Below are 22,083 nucleotides of genomic sequence, written 5' to 3' on the forward strand. Positions count from 1 at the left end.
GCTGTCTCAGGGAAAGAAATAGGAAGATGAAACAGAGGAACATTCCTAGAAATGAGTGTGTGACCTATGTGGTCCTTACAGTAAATTATACTAATTCTACATTGATGTTTATGTGTTGTGGCCCTATTAAGCTGATATAACTTTTCCATTAAGTGGGCAGGTGGATTTCCTGTAGTACCCCCAGTGCCTGAAGAGGTATATTGTTTTCTTGTGTTTCCATTACAACATACCGACTCAGAGGGAATCCTCTGTGGTATTTTCACATAGGTTGTGAATCTTTTATCTGTAGGTTGTGTTTGTATCTGAGAGGTGAATATTAATAGCCTCTTGGCAGCAGAGTGACTTTCTTAAAACAGGGGTTTCCCTGTGTATGGGTGGATTAACCTTTCAAAATATATGTTTCTACTTAAACCACTTGGTTACTGTTTGATTCAAAGGCTGTCATAAAGACACCCTCTCCACGTCTCTGTTAGACCTTGTAGTACACTCACCTAGACCTGAGAGGAACTTTCAGTATAGAACAAGGTAAGTAACGTAGCCTCCTGCCTTTACTTTCATTTCGCTTACTTATCCAAGTTTGCTGTAACTTAATTTCTTTTGAAAATGCCCAGAGCTCTCATGTTAAAATGGTATGTATGATTGATTTTTGAGTTTGGTAATATTAGCAGTTAAGATCTGGTTTCGTGTATTCCAGTGGGAAATGAGATAGAATTTATAAAATGTACCATTGTGTGATGTTCTCCTTTAAAATTTTTACAGCTTTCACCCTTTAGTCCTTCGGTGCATGTCAGATAAGAGAAGCTTCTGAAATGACACATTTAACTAAGTGATGGTATCCTATTTACTATTTCTAACAAATCTTTAAATAATAACTAAATTTAGGCACTCATGGTTAGTTTTACTACGTTTGTCCTCTTAGGTGATATTGCAGGGTTCAGCAATCTTGAGTATGCTGTAATCAGTGCAAGGATCCAGGCAGTGTGTGTCACTGTGGTGGATAGCCTTCATTATACGTTTCATGTATGATTCATGTAGCATCATGTTGATGGAAAGCATAAAAAGTTCTAAATATAAAGTTATTGGGTTGATTTATTTAGTCAAATTTTCCAAAGGAGATTGGAAAACAGACTTTCATAGGTATAATTTTAATGTCAGCAATCAGATTGACATCCCAGGAACATTCATTCTAAAAGCTAACAGTGAACAAATGTACTCAAGATGACTACGACAGAGTGATGATTTTTTCACTGATCTAGCAGTGTCTGGTTTAGTCACAAAATTTTTTACTGTGAAATACTACAGGACTTCATTCTTGGGAATCTCAGGCAATGCCCTGTTGCAGAAACTTGGAAAGACCTTTTTTAAATGGCAAAGCATCCAAGGACTTGCTCTCACAGCCGAAGGCCTGCACAGGATCTTAACGTTATGAGTGACAAGCATTTGTAAAATGAATCAGTGTTAACACAGGCTATTTTCAGAAATATTCTCCTCAAATTTTGGAATCTGCTTTTTTTTAATAAGAATTGTAATACGTTTTTAAAATCCAGAAAATGAAGAGAAACAAATCCTCCCATTTTCTCCTTTCTTTTTCACTTTCTTTACATCTCTCTCTGACTCTTTCCATCTTTTGATCTCTCTCTCCTCTCTGCCTCCCTCTCAGCTGGTTTCCCTCACTCTTCACTAAGTTTACATTGTAATTAGTACATCATTGGCTTCCTGTATAATTTGTCCATTGAAATTTTTAGCCACTGAATAATTTCCCAATTTTAATAAGACAAATGAGGCATGAATAGGAAAGAAATAGTATTTCTTAAACATAGGAAATTTAGTATTAAACTCAGTTCCTCCTGCTAAAGGAACCCAAAACACAGATGTCAGAGGGACCTGAGGATCATTGAAGAGACAGGCACCATCCTAGATGCCTCATCAGCAAGGTCCTGACTCCTTGACCACCTCCTTCCACTGGGGTTAAGCGTCTTTGCCTACATAGTGAGGGGGTAGGGGGAGGAGGGGATGAAGATGCTTACTAAGTTCTTTGTCAACTGAATACTTCCTGCCAAGGATAAAGCCTGAGGCCTTATTTTAACTGTTAGCTTTTAAAAATTGCTTTTTAATGTTTTACTCTTAAGTGCTTTAGCTATCAATTCGTAAACATTGCCTCCTCATTAAGATTAGATAATGAAGAGATCTCAGAGGAAAACCTGTTAGTCACAGTTGTTCTGCCATATGTTTGGAGTTGTGACAGTTTAGATATTTCAAATATTGTTTTCATGAAGGAAGAAGGATTTAAAATAAAAGAAAACATATTTTACACACATATGTCCTCAAGTCTTTAAGCAAGAGGAAAGAATTTTAAATATGTCTTTCTACTGAAATTGCCCAGAGAATGAGTAAAAAATCCATTTTATTTGAAAACACTGCCAACATGAAGCATTCCCAGGTTTTAAAATAAAAACAACATATGAGTGAAAATTATTTTAGTGACTGCAAAGCACAGTTCCAACAAATGGATCCCTTGATTGATCTAAGAATGTAAAAAACCTTGGGGGACAGATAAAGAGTCACACTGGGGCAGTTAGTCCACAGTTAGTAGATTATTATGGTATGTAATCAAAGTTAATTGTTCTATGCTTTTGCTAATCTGACGCAGTAAATTCTGCAAGAAGAAAGATATTAAGTGAAGTAATTCATAAAATACATTTGAAAGTAAATTACTTTTTTCACAGTTTTAAAATATATCTTAAATTACAAAGATGGTGAAATGTTTCCTTTTAATGTGAATAAATATTGGTAAATAGTTATGTCCAGATGACAGATTGTATGCTTACAGAATATATCAGTAGATTCTCAGTAGTTTGCCATATTCGCTGTTTTTTCCTTCAGTTTTAAGGAATACATTATCACTTTTTAACCAACTCTTTACTAGGAGAAAAGGGTTCAAAAGTATTCTGGGAAGAAAGCTTACTTTTTTTTTAACTACAAAAGGCAAACAACTGTAGTTATTAAAACATGCAAAAAACTGTTCAGTCTAAACTATTGGAAAATATGCTCCCCTTTTGAATTTTTCTTGTAGAGAGGAACATAAAATATTGGAAGAATATAAAAAAAATCAAATTTGATTTATAATTGAAAAATGTGAGTAGGAAGATTCTTAATCTCAAAATGTTTCATGTAGACAAATTTAATCCTACTTAAATGTGTGTTAAAAATAACGTAGATTTCTAATTAGAGATTATTCTGCTGCATATTTAAAAACAAGAAAGAATATCAAAAAATAAAACCATTAACATTAACATTAGATAAGGCTATAACATAGACTGTATAATTAGTCTGAAAGGATCTTGAATTTCATAGTGAAAATGAAAGGATAGATTCTCTATTTGAAATCCTGTGTCCAGGGGTCAGGTTTCATCTCAGCTTCTTATTAAATCAGAAAGTATTTATTAAAATCTCAGTACTGAGCTTAGTGATTATTAATTTTTATTATACATGTATTTTTGTTAAACAGTAATTTATTTTCATTTGAGTCATATTGAGATAGCCTAGTTCTTTATATATACATTTGTTAATCTGGTAATTACCTGGACTTAAAAATTCCAAGGTAATTTATATGTAGTCATGGATATTTAGACTTATCCCAATTCCTTGATGTTAATAATAATGATAATAATAACATGTTATTATTATTCTTTTTAAAGTATAGTCACTGATATGGCTTCTATTGCTAAAAATTTGGTGCATATTGCCATAAAACAATACATCTTTAATCTCCCACTTTCAAGATTGTCAACAAAAAATCAGCCTTCATAAATAGTATTGTACATAAAACATTCATGTCACATTAGAATCACTTTCTCTACCAGTTTTCTAGTGAGTTCTGAATGTTAAAGCATATTTAAATTCTACAGTATTTATTTAGAACTTACTATTCACCAGACAAGTCAGGGCAAATCTTGTAGTGGAGGCAAACTGGCAATGCTTTCAAGAGTAACCTCTTGCCTAACCTCTATGTTTTTCCACTTGAAGATAGGAAGTATTACTGTTACTTCACAGATGAGGATACTGGGGTTCAGAGAGTTTAATTTGCTAAGAGTCACAAAGTTTGTTGAGTGTTAGAGATGGACTGGAACTCACATCTTTTGACACTTACTTAATCCAATATTTTTTGTAATAGGCTCAGATGGTAAAGAATATACGTGTTAAGAAAGGTGAATTTATAAATTAGGGGGCCTCAATGAAGTTCAACAGAAATCCAAAGTTTGAGAATAATTCCTCAGACAGAACTGGATAAAGACCCAGAGTAAGCACATGTTTGTCTTGCTGTGGAATGAATGGTCATTCTATGGACAACACATTCCTCTCTGTGGGGTAAGAATTGGCCATTGGTCACATTTCAGCAAGCCTTTAAGAATTATGTGTCACAAGTGATATTGCAATACATGTCATTCTAGGATGACCACAGCACCTAAGTGTTGGAAAAGCTTTTAGCCATTATGCTATCCAATCCCTTTAAATTTGAGGGACCAACTTATGCAGGGATGAGCGAGTTTAGTGACAGCCTTGGTGACAGAATCTTGGTCTCTTGACTTCTGATTCAAGAACTTTTCCAATTTCAGTCCGCAAATGTTAGTTTTTCGTATAGAAGTAGTGTGGGTACCCTGAAGTGCTTGAACAGTAGAGAATCTGTGGTTGTGAAGAATTTTACTTTACTGCCATAAAACAAAAAAGGCTTCTTAGAAGGAAATAGATGATAAAAGTCCCCTGATTTGGCACCTTTCTCAGAAATATGAAGTTGGAAAAAAAAACAACACAGCCCTTCTTTTAAGTTGCTTTTTTTTTTTTTTTTGGTTTAGCTAAACAATGGGTACCCCAAAATCTCTTTCTTATTTTTAATTTCCCTCGTCATTACTGTAAATGACAGTAATGTGTAATTTTCCTCTCTTCCAATTTCTTCCACATCTACCATCAAAGGGCCTTAAATACTTGTTTAGATACGGGAATCTTTCTTACCAGAGAAAACAAATGAATGAAAACCTAGAACAAATGTTTATTTTTTTGAATGGCATTATTGTATTCTTTAAAAGCCTTAAGCTTATGTCTTACTTAGCATAGAAATTTTGTGAAATATTTCAGTGAAATCTTAGCTGTTTGCTTATAAATTTAGGTTGATTTTTTAAACACCTGATATGCTTTATAGTCCCTTTTCCAGGCTAAGAGAATTCCTTTTCCTTTTTCAATATAAAATTGTTTTAATAGGGAGCTCTGGGGATAAAACTTCTTGAACAGAAAAAGTTTTCAAGAGTGAGTTAGACTAAACTAAGTTTGTACGCTTGCCTGGAGAACCTCTTGGACAGAGGTCTGGTGGGCTACAGTCCATGGAATTGCAGAGTCAGACATGACTGAGTGACTCACACACACACACACAAGATATTATTAGGAAATCTTATTCAAGATTTTGTATTAAAAATGTTACAGTTCCATGTAAAACTAATTGCTGGCATAATTAATATTCTTCAATTCATTCAGTAGTGTGGTGCATTTAACATATTACAGACACTGTACCCGACACTGGGAATTCAGGGTATGCAAAACAGATGAAAAAATACAGAATGTACAGTCTAGTGGAGAAGAATGGCCTTAAATAGGTACTCGCTCACACACCAAAACAGTGAAATTAAAATTATGATAAATGCTCCAAAGGAGAGATGCATACAGGTATAAAAATCATGTTAAAGGAGTTTGTGCAGTAGAAGTCTACAACTGAGAGAGCAGACTGAAGGGAGCCGAAACTGGGATGAAGCAAACTAGTTAGGATGCAACTTTAGTGGTCCAGGTGAAATATTATCAGTGGTTTGCAAACATTGGTAAGAAGCTATAAAATACTTGAAATAATTTCTTACCAGCCAATGTAATAGAATGGTAAGTCTAAAGAGAAGTTTATTTGGCCCCTTCTTTCCCCAGTTTGTTCTTGAGTTTTGTACAAGTCACTTAATTCTCTTTTAAAGAGAACCAAACACAGAAGACTGGCTTCCCAGGTGCCGCATGGTAAAGAGTCTACCTGTCAATGCAGGATTCAGTCCTGGGCTGGGGAGATGCCCTGGAGAAGGAGATGGCAACCCACTCTAGGATTCTTGCCTGGGAGATCCCAAGGACGGAGGAGACTGGCAGGCTACCATCCCTGGGGTCACAGAGTTGAACACGCCTGGGTGGCTGAGCGCACACACAGAGGAGCGGCACCCGTGTCTCCTTCCCACTGAGGCTGACCCAGCAGTGATTCTGGTCGCCGTCCCCAGTGCTGGCAGCACGTATTTGGCAGTGATCATCACAGAACTTTAGAATTCAAGGGACACTAGAGGCCCAGTTGGGCCCTGATTCTGCAGAAGAAGACCGAAATCTAGACAAAATAATTAAAATGCTTAAAATTTTACATCTAGTTAACTTAGGAATTGGGGACAGAAAAAAATAATAAAAGTTCCTTCAAATTCTGCTTTCTAATCTAGTGTTTTTCTTATGTTTCTTTCTTACTAATAGTTGCAAGGATCTCAAAAAGTATGCATGATTATCTGCATATTGGGAACAAATAAACTGATGCTTTGAAAATTATAAATGGCTATGAAAAATAGACCTAATAGTTGCTGAAATTCAACAGAAATATTTTTTAAGAGCATTGTTTTTTGTTTGTTCACTTTGCTTTTGTGCGTGTGTGTGTTTTTTAATGAATTTTAAAGCCTTTAGGCAGGACATTCATTTGCTTGTTCTCCACAGGCCCTTCCACCACCTAACGTCACCAATTTATCTTAGCTTCCTGACCCTGCAGGCATTTTCCCACTCCTGACTGAAGCCATTGCTCTTTTTCCGGATTCTGCTTAGCCAGCTCGGCATGGACTCACCACGCTGTCTGTTCTCTCTAAAATGTAGACTGGCCCTCGAGGCATACTGCCTGCTCAAAGCTGAGGACATTCACTTATTTCTGCCTCTAAAAGTTGAGTGGCACATTTTCCAAGAGTGGTCTTATTTGTTCCCCCAAGCAATGTGTGACCAGTTCTTTTCTGTAATTACATAATTTAAATAAAATTTGTATAAACTGATGATTCATGAGTACAAAAAGAGATAAAATAATTGTTCAGAGCAAGCTAATTTGAGTACCTTGGAAACATCCAATGAAGGTAACTTGCCAAATTTAAATTAAATGTGGGTGAAGCAAATTTAAAAGATTGGGAAAACATCATAAAGATCTAAAAGCACTCTATTTTCAGATAGCATTGAAATGGCTTACAAGTCTAGTTCCCTTGTAAAGACACTAAAACTAGAATTCACGGAGGGTTTGTTGTGGGCCTGAATGTCCATGTGGAATACCACCAGTAGACCCCTTCTGAGAAAAGAAGGCTTGGCAACTCATGCACACTTGCGTATCTTAAGTGACAATAAATGAATATGGTATTAATGTATTATTCTTCATGAGTCTCAGTTTTAACCAAATTTTTGATCTACTGAGTACCTGTAAGTCTCTTAGGTGATGATAAGAAAGCATTTATGTATATTAGACTAAAATATAACATTTCTTTTAAAATCAATATAACTGATTTAATATATCTAAGTATGAGCGTACATATGTGTATGTATGTTTTTCAGCATACTGTCATAAAATATTATTTATCAGATATAGATATAAGGATAATAATTTTCATGATGGTTTAGCACTTGCCTAGGACATTTCATCCTAAATGTATTGAACCTAGTTAACATTTAATTTTGAATTTAGTTAAGGTGGCCTCTGGAATGAAACAGATTTTCTGGTTAAGTATTATGAGTTCTAAATTGTATACCCCAGAGGGCAGAGTGTTTTATGTTGATAAAAAATCACTTGTCAGCTTCAGATTCTGTTTTAAGTAAAACTTTCATGCCTTTAATTGCACATTTATTTTGACACATTTCAATGCTATAGCATAGTCTTGATCAACAAAACAAACTTATACAATGGTAGAAGAATTCTTTGGCAACTTTTTAATGTGATATTTTCAAGGTCTGTAAAACCCATTTCTGCATAGTTGACTATGACTAGTAATGCTCACACCCTAGTCCTTGAACCTGACTTTAAAAAAGCCAAGTGTATTAAAAGCTGTCACCACAAATGGCAAAACATTCATAAAACTTGGTTTACTTCCAAAAGTAAGTTTATCCTCTAAAGTTGGGTTATTTTGGAACTGTGAATTCTGTAAACTTCTGCTTAAACAATCAAACAGTTTATGATCTTCACTGAGGTACTGAAATCCATCCAAGTATCCAAGACATCTTTTGGTTTGCTTACACAGAAAGCAGCAGCTGTTTCTTGAGCAGTAAGGAACTCCTCGAAAAGAGGAAAAACTGGTCGAGGAAGAGAAGAGGAAGAAGAAATTAACCAGATGATGTAAACAAATGTTTTTTGTTTTAGCCTAGGGGATGCTGTCAGCCAGTTAGGCTCTAACTTCCGTGGTCTTTAATTGTAAATCTTTTGGTTTCCAGAAATTACACGTGCCTTATACTAATTTTCCCCCTGGAAAACAAAAGTATAAAACAACTTTAAGTAAAAATTTAAGTTCTTTTGTTTTCAAATTTCTTGGTAAAAATAAATACAAATAATCCACCAAAAACATCTCATCAGCTGCTGTTGGCCATGGTAAAATCTATTATCCTCAAACTTTTACTTGTCAATATCAGTTATTTTTTATTTTCACATCTCTGTCACATTTTCACATTTCACACATCTTTTATACAATTAGGTATCCTTCTTAATTCTACCATTAAAATATTTGATCCTCACTGTAATATAAGTACCAGGTAGGATCCTGGGGATATGAAAATAAGAAACACCTAGATTTGGGCCTCTAAGATTTAGCATCCTATTTTCTCAACAGGATGATGAATTCTTTGAAAGCAAACACCTATTTACTTGGAATCTTAGAAAAGAGAATCTTAGAGTCAAAATGAACCTTAGAAGATATCATCTATACCAATCCCCATACCCAAAGTCTCCCAATATGAGATCCTTCCACCCACCATGAGTCAAGGGGGTGAAATGATCACAATTATTTGCCTCCTTCCTTCTAAGATTCTGTTACAATGACACCCATAAACAAGTATAGTGTGCTAGCTACACACCAGGCACTACTGTATAAATATTACATGTATCAACATATTTTAGCCTCATTACAGCCCTAGTGAGGCAGATACTATTATTATCCCCACCTTACCTAAGAGGAAACAGAGACATACAAAAGTGGTAACATCTCGGTCAACTAGTCATCAGAGGGGAAAGGATTGCACTTGGGCAGTCTCGTTTCCGAGTGTGTTCTTCACTATGCTATACTCTGTTCCTGTAGATGCAAAAAAAAAAAAAAAAAAGTTTGTAAAATTTTAAAAGTTAAAAAAAAAAGTTTACAAACTATTATTTTTCACCCTATATATTTAAACCACTGATATTACTTAGTTTTACTGTCTTTACCTTATTTACCTAACTTTAAAAGGCCAAAATAATTTAGGCCTTTTTCAAAAATTCCCAAAAGAATGTGCCATGGATTCTAGAAGTAATTTCAGAAGCGCAGTCTTAGTATTTAATGCATAGTAGCTTTGTTGGCAGGGAGCAGTCATATTATGGTTACACTTCTCATCAAAAATGATAGTGTACAAAGATTCTGTATCTCATGGACCACATACGTCAAAGTATCTGGGAGAAACCCTGGCTTCTCAGATGTCCCTGCAGGGTAGAGACAAATGTCACAGGTATGAAAGAAAGGAAAGATCTGTTCATTTCTACCTGAAAGTTAACAGAAATAAAAGAGTATAGCAAGCAGACATCATAATCAGCAACATAAACTTGACCGGCTTCTATTTTAAGTACTTCAGGACAAGCTATCTGAGAAATTCACCTTGAATGGGCCAAGACCAAGGTTAAGAGGTATCCTATCTTTTCTTTATCTTTTCACTATTTGAGAGGTACAATTCTCTTTAATGAAAGCTCACCATGCTCTATGTCTGATTTAGTTATCCCAGTTAGGATCTGCCTCAAATATTGAACATGTTTAGCAAAGCAAAAAGTTTGAGTTACACATTTTATAAGAATGAATGAACCTCAGTTGAGCTGCAGTAGGATGAGGTGTGCTGCTCTAGAATGGGGAGTTCTGAAGACAGTGTCTCTTAGTTCTATGTAACTAATGCCTTGTTCCTGCCTGTTCTCATGTCTCCACATTAGCCAGTTCAAATCCAGGAAGTCCATGCTCTCCCTTCCAGGCTGATTTTGTGAAAAATTAAAGGAGCAAGAACGTCAGTAGAATTCCTTATCTTATGGTGTAATGCCACCCGTGACTTGTAATTAGTGAAGTGCAGAGAGGCACACTCATGTTTGCTAAGTCTTGTGAGACTTCTCAAGTGGTTCATTTTCTCTACAACTGAAAAAAAGGGAGGCACTGATACTGAAAAAGACCCTGTTTCTTCAGGGTTGACTTGGTTAATTTGTTTCCACTCAAAAGAGAATCCGTTTAATTGCTGAGTGTCTTCTCTGACTGTGTTTGGTTCCAATAGAAAAATACCCCCCATGGGAGAAATGGATAAATTATTGGAAATTATTACTATTCCCATAATTGACTTTTCTGACTATCACTCTCTGATATTTTGACTTCCTGGGTAGAAGCATAAGAAGTGTAAAATTCCAGCCTGTGATGAGGCTCTTTAGGAGAAAATACAGTGTTCAGTAAATCACACATTTGAGACTATCTGTTTCATCTGTTTCTAGTGCCTTGGAGGTATTATCTGTGAGTTTTAAACTATAACATTTTAAGTCTGGAAATTGCCTCTCTACAGGCTGTTTTGGGGTTTTCTTTTTTTACTACCAGAGTTCAAATAATACAATGTCCTTGCCTAAGAAATGTTTTTTAATGAGGTTTCATATATATATATCTCTTTTTAAATATTTTGACATTAACACTAGATCTCACCTATCTCAAACTTAAAAAACATGTGGCTTATACCTGTGTAATGTTCAGTTGTGGGACAACAATAGAAATTCGTGGACTAGGGGTTGAATGGTTTAACATCTAATCCTAGGTCAGTCATTAATTAGCCAAATTATTTGTCCTCGTTGAGCTACTGTTTCCTCTGTAAAAAATGATGGTGTCATAATTCTCAGTATTCTCCAATGTCTCAAATTCTATGATTCTCTAATACTTGGACTCCATGTGCCATTTCAGGTCTGCTGGGAAATTAACATTTTTTAAAAAGTAATTTTAGAAAATGAAACCATCGAGGATATTTTTTAAACCTTAGTTCAATTGTAATTTATTAATGAATTAACTTTTAAAAACCTCCTCTTCCAGAAATTACAGAGTGCACCTTTTTTTTTTCCTAACTTAGCTTGTATTTTTTTTTTTTTCTTTTTTGCCAGTCATGCTTTGTCAGGCAGCGTTATCACTTGCATGCCTTTTCGAGCATTTGCAGAATTCTATGGCATTTCCAGAATGCCACGTGAAGAAACAGGGCAATTTCACAATTTTATATAGATAAAAGATAGCTGTGCTATCCTACAGCAGCCCTGAAAGGCATTTGCTTTCATCTAGTAACTAGCTACCCTGGTGGTAATGGATGACTTTTAAACAGCTGTCACAGCTGAAAACAAAATAAAATTCAAAGCCACCCTCCCACACTATGTAAAGACAGCTTGCCAATACCTAAAACAAATCCTTCTTGGAGCATTTTAACAAACAAACGTTTTTTTGGTTGTTGTTACACTTAAATAGAAACTCATAAAACTCAAACAAAGGGGCTTCATGTTTCCCACAGACCTAAACTGCCTAACTTTTCTAATGGGATCACAGCAATTAGTGGTTTCCAGATGCATTTCAAATGTGTTAAGTGCCTGCAGGAACTGGCTTTTAAAACATACACAAGTCTTCCAATGCTTCAGTCTCAAGAATCTACTTTAATCCCCACAAGGGACTATGATGTCTGTATAATGTTTGGCCAGTTTGGTGCTTAAGTTACAATTAATATTAAATAAGAAAAAAAAAAAAAAGTGGAAAATGGAAAAAACATTGTGCCTTACATACATCTCTAAATTTCCTACTTCTTTTTTAACAATCACATTACTAATTCTTTGTACCCTGAAAATCATGGAAATAATCACTAACTCCTATGGGAGGAAAAGTTGGAATGAATGTGGTTCTGAGAAGAAAGCTCTTGGTGTCATTGGGTCATTAGGCAATCCTGGAAAACTCATTCGTAGACTGTGGCTAATTGAACTACAAACATGTCAGTCTGACAACATTAACAGTTTATGACTTGTGCATTGGAATGTTCAGCTTTCTTCACTTGCTCCTGGACAATTTCTCCCTGTCATGAGATTCTTCCTTAACTGGGAGACTGGGTCCTTATGTTTACACCCAGTATTTTACCTCTGATGGAAACTAGACAGAAGGCAAGTTCAGTCTGTCTTCTCATAACTGGCAGTGCTGAAAACAAGACATGAGAATAAAAACATGGCTTTTGAGAAATATGCGTTTAATAGGTGGTGTCTCCTCCACCGACGGATATATTTATCTTCCCTTGAGATATGGGCAAGTCTCAAATCCTTCATTTTTTTTCTTTTAGATTCCATGTGGACCACTCTTAAATAAAAACGAGAAACACGAGAAACTGGTCATGTTCACCAATCAGTCAGAAGATTCTGAAAGGTAATTGCAGATACTTTATTTAAAGAATGTATGCCTCTAATAGAAATATTCTAGTTGGAGCACTTCAGCTTTCAGACAAAAGGTTTAAGTCTACTAAGGGTAGATGAGAACTTATCTGGTGTTAGTCACTCAGTCATGTCTGACTCTTTGCGACCCCCATGAACTTTAGACTGCCAGGCTCCTCTGTCCACGGGATATCCCAGGCAAGAACACTGGAGTGGGTTGCCATTCCCTTCTCCAGGGGATCTTCCCAACCCACGTATTGAATTGGGGTCTCCTGCATTGCAGGCTGATTCTTTACCATCTGAGCCACCAAGGAAGCCCTGGAACTTATCTGGATACAGATATCCAGATACAGGTATCAACTCTTTAGTTGATAAGAAAGCTGACATTGTGGATAACAGCATGGAGCATTTGAACACATTTGATTTTTTTTAACATGTTTGGTAAATTTCCCTTGACAAGTTTGGATCTTAAGATAACTTCTCTTGAAGAGCACACATTTTCTCCTAGGAAGCAACCTATTTCGTTAATAAGATGAAGAGTAGCTATATCTTCTCTCCTGAGTTGTTAAATCCTTAACTCAGGTATAGGGTGAGAAATTTACTAATCCCCTTACCAAAAAGCTCCTTCTTCAGTCACTTACTATATTCTATGATCATTTCTGGCTTTCCTCAAGCTTCATTTTATTCATTGACTCATATAGTTATTTCTTCGACTTATTTGGCACAAGATGTTGTGCCAGCTGCTTCTAGATGGTGAATTGGATCCAGTCCTTTTCCTCTAGCTGTCTGCAATTTAAAAGTAAAATACCACGCATACACACACACCCCTAAGTATAATGTATGTTGAATGTTTTGTCTCATAAAAGAGGCACAAATAATCTGCCCTGAGATATGACAGGAAGGTGAGAATCCTATTAATGAGCATTAAGATATATGTGAAGGATTTATTTGACCTAATTTCTGGCAAAAAAAAAAAAAAATAGGGGGATAGATGGAAAAAGAGAAAAATGAAAGAATATTCCAGGCTGAAGGCAGAAAGTATACAAAAAAGTCGTGTAGATAAATTAAGGATTTGTATTGGACCAGTGAGCACTTCAGTTTGACTTCCACATCCAGTATGGAATACAAACTACATCTTGAGTGAGAGACTAAATAGCTGAGGGTTAATTATACAGGCCAATATTTCTCTCTCTATGAAGACAACTTCTTTCAAGTGAAGGGTAATTTAAAGAAATAATTACCCTCAGGTTCTCAACTCAGGGGTACTCAAACTTGGATTCTTATAACGTGTGGATCTGGAGACATAGTCTCAGGATTCTTAGATTATGAAATTTTTTCCTTAGAAGAAGCTCATGCGTACTTCCACTGTGAAAACAAAACTGTGCACAAGGGAAGCCATTAAGATTTCTGAACAAGGGTCACAATCAGCTAATCTGGTCACAGTGTCTGAAATTGACAGAGGGGACGACCAGAAGTTTGAATATATGCAGAAATGCTGATTTCTCCATTCCTCTCTACCAATTGTATTCAGTATCAATAACAAGCATTTTAGCCTTTAATTATATAACAAACATTTTACTATGTGCTACTCTTTATTATTCTATAATTTGTGCTGTATGTATAAGTCTTGTCTTCTTAAAAAGATGTATCTACCTCAAGGAAAAGAAATTGGCATACAACAATATAACCCACTTTAGCAGTAGGTCTACAATAGGCATTGATCAATTTCATATAAGTTGTTATAAAATGTGTAAGTAAAATAGGAATTCACTTCACAGAAGTAGTTTGAGGATTAACTGATTTTATTGACAACCTCTAAGATACTGTAGATATTACAGAAGCGTAGAAGACAAAATATGACATTGAATGATTTCTAGGAAAGATGATACCCCATTCTCCTTTGGTAGCAAAGGTCAATATTTGGCAAATTTTACCAGTTTAAAAGAAAATGAGTGAAAGAAAGGAAAGGAAAAAAGAAGAGAGGATAAAAGGAAGGAAGGAAGGCAGACAAATCTATTGTTTCTGTGTTTTGAAGATACGTATACCCTATGTATCTTTATATACCCTACAAAGCTTTTCCTTCTGTATAACGATGATGCAAAAAGGTAGGGATTACCCTCCTCTCCCCCTCTCCCACACACACACCATTTTCTTCCATGTGGAGAATTATAAAGACTGTAAGCTCCTGAGTCCCATTCTATTGTCTCCTCTCCTCAGCAACTCAAATTAATGTTTAGATTCTCTCCATTTACCTATGATGAAAATTACTCAGAATTTCGTAGTTAACATTTTTTTTTCCTACAGTAGTAAAATTTTTGTTTTTCTAAGATAATGAGAGAGATAGGTCCTTTGACTGTAATTTAAAATGCTCAGGAGATGATTTTCAGGTTAATGTTTTTAGTGTATGTGACTTGGGGTCCAGAAGAAGGATAGGTGGATAAAGGCTGCAGTCCATGCCTTCATCTTAGAGTGAGAAAGACAGAAGAAAGAAGGGCTGTGAGTGACCACAGGGTGGGAACCAAATAGTGAGTGCTGGTCATCTTCCCCTACTTCTCTCCTAAACCATTTTAGGTTCTGCAAGGGTAAAATTTGCCACCTCATGAAGGTGATACACTAGTATCATGGTTGTCATACCAAGCTTCTTTTTAAAGTAAAGGGGCAGAGGAAATAACTTTGATCCCAGTGAGACACTATCACAGTAAATTAATATTTTGTGGTTTTTATATTTCCTGTTAACAGAATCTCAAGTCACATTATTTAAAAAGCAACCCAGGGGACTTCCCTGGTGGTCCAGTGGTTAACACTTCATCTTCCAATGCAAGGAGTACAGGTTTGATCCCTGGTCAGAGAACTAAGGTCCCACATGCCTCAAGGCCGAAAAACTAAAACATAAATCAGAAGCAATACTGTAACAAACTCAATAAAGACTTGGAAAGAAATGGTCCATGTCAAAAAAAAAAAAAAAAACAATCCCACTCAACATATGATGATCCTGGGGTCATCCTGGTTTTGATGTTCTAAGACCAGCTCCTGTTTGAAGTTTTCTAAAGCAGATTTTTTTTCCCTTGTTCTAATGTTCATTTTAAGAAATGTAAGTATTTTTTTAAATAATGTATTCAGAAAATTATAATTATTACCTAGCAAGAAAAACTATTATGATTCATTATAGACTCAAGTAGAGGTAATCTCAGTAGAGTAAAATGAATGTTAAATTCCCATGACGTACGCCCTTTAACTGGCATGAAACCCATTCATGTTAGCACTTGTTCATCCTATGTATTGAACACGGTCAACTACAATCTCTGTTATTCATTGTCTTCTGGGAACAATGTACTGGTTTTGAACACTATACTGGTTAAGGACCTCCTGTGTCTTTCCCCATTTGAAGCATTTAAATGTCTTTATGTAAAACACTGGTGGGCTTAACGAAAACTAAACAACAGGCTTTTTTGCCACATGAATAGTACACTCCCCTCCAGATGTAGTATTTGGCAGCCAAACAGCTGCTGACTATTAAAGGTCCCTTAAAAGCTTCATTTTTTGCTTATAAAGGGAAGAGTAGTGTAGGGACGTTTATGGGGTGATAGGCAGTTGTTTTGGTTGGAGCAAGACTATGTGGTAAGCAAGAGCTAACACGATCATTTTTATGATATTATCAGCATTTTTACAATTCTTTTGGCCTCTGTTTTTAACCTACTTCTTACCTGACTCTAAATTAAACTGTTCTGGAAGGGCAGAATAAAAGCCCAGTTATACAGTTGCTATCCACATGGTGAAGAGAGAAGTTAATGGTATCATCTGCTTGCTCAGACACACAAATTTTCTATCCATTCAAATTGGTTCGTCAGATAAAAGAGAAATTAATTTTGAAGTGCTGAGTAAGTATTTTAAAGACTCACTGAACCTCACAGATCACCATCTATTTTTTTCTCATAAATTTTGCTAACTCTTAGTCATACTTTAATTTAAATAGTTTCAGTATTAAAATTCATGAGACAAATCTGTCAGTTTTTCAGAAATTATATTTCTTCAAACTAATAAACATCAAAGTTACATTGTGCTTCTAGACAACAGTCTAATTAAATCTCTTCTCTTTCCAAAATGAGAAAGTGGCATCTTGAGCATGTGTTTATGTGTAATATATTGCATAAAATTAACTTCTATTGGATGGATACATTCACAGTGACTTAAGACAGGGGGCTTTTAGAAAACTTGTGTTTTCAGTCAGACTCTGTAAAGCATATTTCGGAAAAGGTTTTTTTTTTTTTTCCGTGCAAACAGCACCCATGGGATGAACATAGACCTTCCACTTACTAAGGCCTAGCTTAAACAAAACGCCCAAGAAGACATCCACAGTATATCTTTTGTTCTGAATGTTTTTAATACTTCATGCCTACATAACTTTTTGTTTGATTCAGTGCAACAATCATTCCTAAAGTTCTTGCTATATGCTAGGAGGTGTTTGGGGAAATACTGTTGGAAAAAATACCAAGTTAGAATTCTCCAAAGGAGCTACTTGTCAGTTATCTAGGAAAAACCTTTAGCATGAAGTTTTGTCTCTGGAGATTGAATCTGCCAGAATTTACCTCAGCAGAAACATTTTTGGTATTAATTGTGGAGGCATAGAGCTCTCTTGGAAGTCTAACTAGGCCCCAGTCAGGCCACAAAAAACATACAGCCAGCTGAATGAGTTAAAAGTCTGTACTTTCTGTGTGTGGCAGCTCTTAAGAGTTGCCCTTTTTTTTTGCAGAAGGCTTCCGAGTTTAAGTTAATGGCTTGTCCTCCAATGTGGTTATTAAATACCTGGGCCCTTCTAAGGCAGTACACTTAGTTTTCATGGCTTGAATTTGACACAGTTCAAAGGCAAGCAACAGGACGGAAGATATTGTGTTAGCAAAATTCCAGTTTTCAGGGCAATTTAGAAGCAACAAATTGACAACTCTCTTTATGCTGCCCTGACAGGGAGTTGTATCAAAACACTAAGTGAGGAAAGAACACAGAAAAATGAAGAGACTTGAGTTTGGAAATTTTGATTTGGTTTTGGTTTGGGTCTTTCTCTTTTATTCCTTCATATAAATGAAAATTTAAGTTTAATGAAATGAAAGTTGCTCAGTCGTGTCCAACTCTTTGCAGTCCCAGGGACTGTAACCCACCAGGTTCTTTTGTCCATTAAGCTTAACACCCTTAGTGAATTGAGTCTTTTCATTCCTGGTAGGCTTCTATTAATATTTCAAATACTACATACATCCCTGTTCAAACCCAGGTTTACTATAGAAAGTAGGGAAGTTATGTTCAGAATTTGTTTGAAATAAATTTTTTTCCCTGCTCTTAGTCATTTATGTCATTTGCTAATTTTTATATTGAAATGCTGTGCTCACTTTATATTCTGAATACATTGCTTTGTTAAGGAAGGATTGTATTTACTTAAGTTGCATCACCTCACTTTCCAAGGCAACTGCAGTATAGAATCAATTTTCCATTTTACATCTAGGATATATTTCTAAGCTGGAGATATCTGCTTTCCAAACCCAATTACTTACATTGTTCTAACTATGTAAGTTCCATTATTTTCCTTACATTACCAGCTCATTGTTTTCAATTATTGCAGAAAAAATTAGAGTGAAATAATATTTAAGACTCCAATCGTTTGGATTATTTGTCTTTTAAAAATTTTGTATTTTACTCTGTACACTTTATTTTAGAATATAAACAGGAAAGGAAATGTAAATAATAGCAAAAAAAAACTTAGATGAGTTTCCCACTCTACACTGTTCTTGTTATTTGACTATGACACTCTTGGGGTGCCCTTATTCATAATCAAATTTATACTACTTAGTACTTTATGCAGTTTGGATGGTCCTTTCACTCTTTCATCTAAATTTAAAGTAGATCACAAACTACACAGAAATATTAACTTCAGCATATGATTCTTGGTTATTTCCAATAACTTCTGTCTTACCTGCCTGAAGCTTAGTTGCTCTTTATAGGAAAAGAGCTGATCATCGTGAGTAAATGTGGTAAATGCCCTGAAATATTTATTGAATGACTGAGTGAGTGGAGACTAATTTAGCCTGAAAGATTACTCCTCTGCTAAGCAGAAACCTTCTCTGATCGTTAGAAATTAACCTGCTGCCATGCCATCTTCTTATTCTTCTTGTCTCTCTTTCTTTTTGAAAATACTTTCTATTTTCTAACTATAACATTAAAACATGAGTTATAAATCAGTTTTTTCTGTGTGTGTCAACTTTAAAAGTTGCTGCAGTTATGCAGACGGCTTTAGTGTTTGCAAATACAGATGAAAAGAAAGAAAGGAAAACTCAGGTTTAGTACTAACTCTCAAAATGTCTACTAATTCAAGTTTTCAGATCTCTCTCTACTTCTTTTTTTATCTTTTTTCATTAAAAATGGGACTATAGAGAAAAAGTTGCTTATGAAAAATTTTAAGTAGGTATATCTTCCTGAGTAAATATTCATCTCTACAGTATCCAATTATTAAGCCATATCACTACTGATTTAACTGATTTCCTATTTGAAACATTCCGGTTGTATTTAATCTTTTACTTTCAGGAACAGCGCTGCAACAGACAGGCTTATATTTAAATCTTTGGACACATTCACTTTTATTTTCTTAGGGTAAATTCCTAAAAGTGGAATATTGAGTGAAAGTAGAGAAAAACTTAAAACTTTTGATATGCACTCAAGCGAAATAACACTTTCCCTCCAGTAATAGAGTAATTTTTCTACATTGTTATTATCCTCCAGCTATTATTCACTGTTGAACCAAGTACTTCACTCCAGTCAAAATGTCTTTCCTAAGAATACCATCCCTTACTGGAGTTAAAGCTGCTCCGCCACTTCAGTTGGTCGTCCTTCTAGAAGCCTCTCTCACAAACTGAGAAAACCTACCCATAGTCAATGCCATTAGTTACTTTCGACCTAACATCCTCACGTCTTGAGTTCTCTGTCCTTCTCTCCAGTCTGGATTGCTACTCTTGACCAACCATACAGTCTTTTTCCTAGAACCTTCTTTACTACCTCAGAACTTCTAGTCATTGGTCTTTCCTGGCTGTTCAGTTTTTCTAGTAAGGGTTTTTCCAACTAGTAGTCTTGAGATATACGAATGGCTGTACTATTTAGAGCAAAAGGGAGGGAACAGCTCTCAGACTATTTACAGTTCATTTACTATGTAGATTTTCATGCAACCCTTCGTCCCCACCCCAGACTTCTTCTGGGCCTCTTGTCCCTGAATCCAGACACTTTGGGTTTCATCTTCCTAAAAGAATCAGCCTTTGGCCATGCGTGGGTATTAAGATAGTTGCCTGGCTGCCCAGGTTCTCCTGAAAACAGACCTCAGGGATTCAAATGCTCCAAAATCAGAAAGCTAATCAGTTCCCTTCTTTCAACACTTTTTTCACCCCTTTCAAATGCTCAGCCTCTCAGAGATTCTATGGTAGCAAATTTGTCTCACTTCTTGGCAGTGTCTCTGTCTAAAGACGTGGGTTTTAACTTGCTCTGCTCCAGTCGTTTAGTTACAACTTCTGCTTTTCTTTTACCAAAAACTGATTGAAAAAAAATTTATCTAAGTTTTCTTCTCTCCCAGTTCTCTGTGTTCTGTGGATTAATGATGGTTTAAAGAGTTTGTTTCTTGGTATTTTAACAGGGATTTAAGAAAAAAAGTGAAATTCATATGTGCTATATACCTATATAGGTATACCTATATAGCCCATTACTGAAAGAGAGTAAGTAAGTCAAGATCCATTTTGAGAATAATTCCATAAGTGAGTCTTGGTGTTTAGATACTGAGGCTTAATGCTTTCTGACATCTTCAATTCAATGGCCAGAGACTTGTTATGTCATCAAGTGTATTTATATCAGTATTAACTTGTCTCTTTTAATGATTGGCACCCAAATTCTACCTTGCTGAAATCAACCCCAGCACTCTACTGTTGTTTTTATTTGTCTCTTAGCCCAAACCCTTACTGTGAGCCTCTCAGGATCATTTGGTTTTGGAGTGTCTTTTCTACTCAGCACAGAGATGGGTTTTGCTTTGTAAGCCGTGATCAAAATCTTGTTCATGAAACAGCCGAGTTAAACCCATTGACCTTTGTCGGTATGATCAGTATGTTTGTTCTCAGTTCTGTCTTATTACTTAATAGTAATATTAACTTTAGATACTGTGTTTCTTTCCCCACTTGATCTGTCTTCTTTGCTTATTTTTAGTATTACTTTTGCATTTAGAAAAGTTTGTATTTTGATTCCAGTAGGTGCCTAACTCTTTGCTAATAACTCTTAAAATTCTCTTGATCTCTTTTCCCCCTTAGTTAGGTTTCTCCTCCCTGGTTTGTTAGATTTAAATGATACTCTTTGACTCCTATCTATAGTCTATGCACAATGAACTTATTCTAATTTTTACTTTTTTCCTTCTCCTATAACTTTTAAAATTACTTTTATTTTGTCAGAACCCATATTTAGATAATACTTTTCCACACTTGTTCTCACTTTTGTTTTAGTTTTGAGTATATTCTTAGATCTACCATTTTAATATTCATCAGCAGTTCTTTTGCCAGATTTTCCTTTAGTTTTGATACATGTAAAACAGCTTAGTTGGATATACGATTCTTTACTCATATTTTCCTTATTGTTTTTTAAATGCTGTGTCATTTTTGTCTTGCTTCTTTTGTTTCAGTCAAGAAACTAGTTTCTTGGTATTTCCTTTTTCCCCAGAGGACTGATTCTTAAAAACTGAACAGTCTTACTAGACTCTATCTTGTAATTTCGAAGGTATATGGTAGTGGGGGGAACCTTTCAACAATAAGATTAAGACTTCATTTTTTTACTTTGATTATAGATTCAATGCTCGTTTTATTTCATTGTTTTATTTTTCTTGTTCAGAAAAATCAAATACGTACTGAATTTTTTTTCACTGTTTTATATCGAGCACTTTCTTTTGCATACTACTTATTTCATTATATTTTTGTCCCTCTACTTAAAATCTCTTATGAGACTTGTAGTCAGATCTATCCCTTCTGGGATACCATGAAATTTGGCCTTTACCTATGAGATAATTTTTATCTTTTTTTTCCAATTTTCTTTCCTGAATATGGTCATATATCACCTTACATTGTGATTTTGCTCACTTCTGTTCTGGGTTTTCTTGAATTCATGATTTAAGGTCCCCTTTTATATCTAAAAGAAGAAAGTGAAAGTGAAGTCACACAGTCGTGTCCGACTCTTTGCCACCCTGTGGACTGTAGCCCACCAGGCTCCTCCATCCTTGGGATTCTCCGGAAAAGAATACTCGAGTGGGTTGCCATTTCCTGGTGGCTCAGACGGTAAAGCGCCTGCCTACAATTCAGGAGACCGGGGTTCAATCCCTG

The 22,083-nt window shown here is 35.5% G+C and overlaps 1 protein-coding gene across 1 annotated transcript in view; it reads left to right on the forward strand.

Moving 5' to 3' along the window:
• The first annotated feature begins 607 nt into the window (after window positions 1-607).
• TNIP3 (TNFAIP3 interacting protein 3) overlaps window positions 608-22,083 on the forward strand; it is a 109,503-nt gene continuing 88,027 nt past the window's right edge. The window contains exons 1-2 of the mRNA XM_043871192.1: window positions 608-629; window positions 12,619-12,701. Of these exons, the coding sequence (XP_043727127.1) occupies window positions 627-629; window positions 12,619-12,701 (86 nt within the window). The 5' untranslated portion in view covers window positions 608-626. The remainder of the gene's footprint in view (window positions 630-12,618; window positions 12,702-22,083) is intronic.

This window comes from Cervus elaphus, chromosome 17 (genome assembly GCF_910594005.1).
Source record: "Cervus elaphus chromosome 17, mCerEla1.1, whole genome shotgun sequence".
Classification (NCBI taxonomy): Eukaryota; Metazoa; Chordata; class Mammalia; order Artiodactyla; family Cervidae; genus Cervus; species Cervus elaphus.